The 5000-nt window shown below is 37.4% G+C and overlaps 1 protein-coding gene across 5 annotated transcripts in view; it reads right to left on the minus strand.

Moving 5' to 3' along the window:
* LOC125047879 overlaps positions 1-5000 on the minus strand; it is a 93000-nt gene that overhangs the window by 13852 nt on the left and 74148 nt on the right. For all 5 annotated transcript variants that reach the window (XM_047646423.1, XM_047646421.1, XM_047646420.1 and 2 more), the window contains exons 7-11: positions 4590-4763; positions 3781-3915; positions 3493-3598; positions 1931-3216; positions 446-596 (exon numbers count right to left, since the gene is read on the minus strand). In XM_047646423.1, coding sequence (XP_047502379.1) covers positions 446-596; positions 1931-3216; positions 3493-3598; positions 3781-3915; positions 4590-4763 — 1852 coding nt within the window. The remainder of the gene's footprint in view (positions 1-445; positions 597-1930; positions 3217-3492; positions 3599-3780; positions 3916-4589; positions 4764-5000) is intronic.

Below are 5000 nucleotides of genomic sequence, written 5' to 3' on the forward strand. Positions count from 1 at the left end.
TTTCCCTGATTCCTACGGAATATTCTGTTTGACTTACATTTTATCCCATGCCAAGAATAAATGAATCACAATGACATAGGAAACTTTTTCTACCTTCTGATGTAAAGAGCCTTTTAAGTAATGGATTCCTAAACTCAGGTGCCTTAGCCCACTGAGCCATGGAGCATGTACTATTACTGCTTTGATTCTCCAACACTGCAAACAACCTTAATACCAGCCATGAATTAAGATAACATCACCTAAAACCCTAAACTATGACAAAGTATAACCTAAAGCACTATCATTGCTCTTTTAAACTGTATGTTCTTCATATAAGCACTCACTGTATACCCTCTTGGGTCAAGGTTTCAAGTTATTTATAAGCACAACTGACTCTAATAAGAAGCCAAAAGAAAAAAAAAATCCAGACTAAGCTATAGAAAACGCTTCTGGCTTTTTTTTCTACCTGGATGGAGCTGCTGCGAGGGTGCTGATCCCCTCCGTCTTGACAGGTACCACTGGTCAGGCCTTTCTGCTCCCCCTCTCAGCCCCCCCATCAGTTCCTCTGGCTGGAGAAGCGGGGCTGATCCACGACGACCATGGGCAAACATGCATCCCTGTGTGGGCAGGACTAGGGCATTACAGGAACGTCTCGTATGGCACTGTATGTCATGGGGTCGGAAGGGTAGGCAGTCTCAGGGTAAAGCAAGGAGCCAAATGCCAAATTTGGTGGAACGCCTAAGAACTTATTTTGAACTTCGTATACCATTATCATTCCATTATCATTCCAAGAAATATTAGCAGAAAATAAGCAAAGTGTCTGTGTTATAAGATAATATATGTGGATGTAGAGATACTACTGTAGATATTGCTTTCAGAACAAAATTAACTGAATACCACACAATTACCTATTTGACAAGCTGTACATATACCTGAAAGCTTTATGCAGTAAATAAAAGTACATTTTACAGAGCCAACATTGCACATATCTCCCTCTCCTGTTAAAATGTATGTAACAAAGGAATATATAACCCATTGTCATTCTCTCTTCATGGGATCTAAACTACAAATCTGCAAATTATATAAAAAAAAAACCCTCAAAACTCATAGGATAAATAAAAAGAAAAAGTCAAAGGAAATAACATATGAAGGCCCTTTAGTAATACTGTTTACTAATTGTATATATAATTCTAACAAACAAAACAAAAATGCAAATTACTAAACTCGAGCAATACCTTACAATCGTCAAACAATATGCTAATGAGTAATAATTACAGCAATCATTACTTCCCCTTAGTGACTTAAATGACAAAAAAGAAAGAAAAAAAGAAGAAATCCCTTAGTGATAGTGGCCATGCAGTAATCAAACTTGACATCTGCTTTTCTCTTACTTGGCAATAATCTGTATGTGGCAATTATTGTCAATTTTTTTCCAGCTGGTGATAGATGTTGACAACTAATACAGTGACCTTACAGATATTCATTACTCATTAACATATACAATTCATATTCCACTTCTCATGACCACTTTCAGTAAGTTATGCAACTAAATCACTAGCTACTCATCAGAAATTACTGTAAAGTATATAAACAAATCTTTAATGCAGATAAGCAATTTGCAATGAACTGTTAAAATTGATATATAAATTCTAATTCTATGGATGTTTAGAATCCAGGCTTCTCTAATGTGTATTTATCTAAATCACCTAAACAATTTTATATCGTATGTAAAATGTAGACACAAATTGATGATTGATATAAATATATATAAAAATAAAAGCAAAATAACTGAATTTCTTTTCTTTTTTTCTTTTGACAATATCTTGGAATTTGCCTCCTTTAATGTGCCAGCAGATTATGGCAGATTACTAATGCAAGAGATCTGTAAAACGCAAGAGGAAAAAATCATGCTGTAATTCAGCCTGTCATCAATCACACAACTTCTCTATACCTGAGTTTGATTGAGCTTGTATATGCCTGGCTTTAACATTTTCTCTCTGGGATCACAGGCATTTTCGTCCTCATAATTAAGGCTCCTCCAAGCACGAGTCTTCCACAATGGCACCGCTCTCTCTCTATGTGCAGAAACGTCTCTCGGAACCTGGTTCTCCTTATCTTTTTCCAGGTCGGAGTGGTCAACACGAGCAAACTTGCTGCTCTCATATGTCAGGCGATCCAAAAACTCCCTTTTGCTGCTAACACTTGTACTGTCTAGCGAGGCTCTTCGCACTAGCACCTTACCACCACGACTCCGGAAGTGAACATTGTCTGAGCAGTCAGAATGAAGGAATGTAGCACCTTGAGAACTCTGAATATTCTTTCTATTGTGAACACTATATTCCCGACCCGAAGCGGAAGCATTACGAGTTGTTGACTCAAATGACCGATCTGGTAAATCATGAGAATCACTATTACTATGACTTCCTTTCGAATCTTTACTCTCAACATTACCACTTCCTCCTCCGCCTTCTCCTCCTCCACTTTGATCACCACCACTACATTGTCCAGTTGTTTGTGTTCTTAGGCTGTCGTCTGTTCTCTTAGATGAACTATCCTCATCAGGATTCTGTTGAGTTGTTGAGTCCTCGCTTGGTGTGGGGGACAGAGGCTGTAGAGGAGGCCCATGTCTCCCCACACTATGTGACCACACAGGAGGCAGTGACATTCGGCGTGCCAGCCTCAAGGAATGGCGAGGATGACTTGTGCCCACACCCCCCATGGTTGTGATCGAGGGGTCTGGTAGAAGGGAATCCGAGGTTAGCGTGGTATTATTGTCAGTTGTATGGGATGTGAGGGATGTCATTGACATACCTCCCATAACCACTGTCTCCACAACCAGGGGCTGGCCATCCGCTTCAGGCAGGCTCTCTCGCCGGATAACCGTACGAGGTACCAGACGTGGTACATTGAGTGGTACCGAGTGCCTCCGACCAAGGTGAAGGGATCTGGATACGTTTTCCAGGGATCCCAACACAGACTGGTGGCTGTCGGCACTGCTACTGGGAGTGGTGCCTCCCTCCCCTTCAAGCTCTTCCTCATCTTCAATTGGAAGCTGAGGAGACTCAGAAGGTGCTATGGACGTCTCGGTTACAGTCTCCTCCGCTACTTCCTGTGCCAGCTGCTCCTCCCAGTGCCCTAGATTCTCATTCATGTTGCTGACCATTGAGGCAGAGAGCCCTGTACTCAACCATCGATCCCAAGCGTCAAACAACGGGGACACCACATACTTGATGAATCCTGAAAAAAAAAAAAAAATTGTTAATATAAGAAAATCCAAAGCTCCTGACTTAGTTTAAATAATCCTATTTGCATGACATAATTATCATCTCAAATCTCTGGAAGATTACCTTCCACTTCTGAGTCTAGAAGAACAATTAATGTATTACTGCAAAATATCTACATGAGGAAGAACAATTACCTAAAAATAAATAAATAAATAAATAAATAAATAAATAAATAAATAACAAGACCAGTACCATGCTCTGTGCAAAAAAAACACCAAAAAAAACATACCTGTCTGAATTTTGGCAACTGACATCACAGACCGGTCACACAGAGGAGTGACTGGCAGATTGAGCTGTCGCTCATAATCTCCCTGTCTGTAGAACTCATCGCAAATCTGTAAAAGGAGCAATAGAAGAGTGACAAATTTATCACACACCCCACCCAAAAAAAAAAAGTGTTAATATATCAATTACTACTACTACTGGTAATATAAAATCTAGTATAACTGAGAAGAGATAAGGCAAAGAAAATACAACACGATAATGATGACGATTATAACAGTTGAAATATACCAACCTTGTGTGACCACTTTTGGGATACATCCCAGGGCCGGCAAGGGTTGCAGATGTCTGCACACTTGAGGGCAATTTGCAGTGAAAAGTGGCGGTGGTCGGCATTCTTCATGTCTAGGCTACTGGCATCTAAGTACCGCTGTGTAATGAAGGATTATGTGTATTTTATGTTGTAACTATTCATATCTATATCAAAATATATTTACCTATCTATCTATTAATCTATCAAGAGATATGTAAATATATACATACAAATAAATATATGAACATGTAAATACAAAAATAGCTATATATCTGTCTATCTATAATCCTATTTACATTATACTGCTTTAATATTATATTGTATCAAATCATTTTGTATTATATGATACATACTGACTGACTGATTGATTGACAGATTGACAGATATAGGAATATGCAGAAAGTTCTATTCATTAGCATTTACCAAAGATACTTGAGTACAAGATTCAAACTAATACTCATAAGCTCAATATACTTTACAGGTATTTCAACTGACATTTATAAGTGAAAGCTTCAATATGCATGATATAAATAGTTATAATAATAACAATATTAATAACAATAGTAGCAGTACCAGTAATAGTTTCAGTAATAATAATAGTAACAGCAGTAAAAAAAAAAAAAAAAAAAAAAATAATAATAATAAAAATAATTATAATAATAATAATGACAGTAACAATAAAAATAATAATGATCATGAGCATAATAATGAGACGATATCAGCAATAATAGCAAACAGGACTAATAATACTTTTACAAAAAAACAGCATTAAAATGACAAACAGATTTTACCCGAAACCGCGACAGGAACTCTTGCTGGCGAGTGATGTCTGTTGCAAGGATAAGGGACCTGATCATATCCTGCAATGTTGCAACATCATCCGGATCCCAGTCATCGAGCAAACCTGACTCCCAGAGACAGCCCATAGCACATCGCCAGTGATGGTTTTCCAGCACACTAAGGTTCTGTGTCAAAGAGTAAATCAATATGTGAGTTACAATGCTCAGAATTTCCTCTTGATAACTTCACAGCAAATAAAATGTTACATTTCAGTCAGTCAAAATTGGTTCTGCCTGAAGATTCATTACATCATATACCAATATACAACAACATCAAAATGATAATACTAATAATAATAATAATAATAATAATAATAATAATAATAATAAATGAATACCAATAATGATTAAGTCCTTGATATT

The sequence above is a fragment of the Penaeus chinensis genome, chromosome 42 (genome assembly GCF_019202785.1).
Source record: "Penaeus chinensis breed Huanghai No. 1 chromosome 42, ASM1920278v2, whole genome shotgun sequence".
NCBI lineage: Eukaryota > Metazoa > Arthropoda > Malacostraca > Decapoda > Penaeidae > Penaeus > Penaeus chinensis.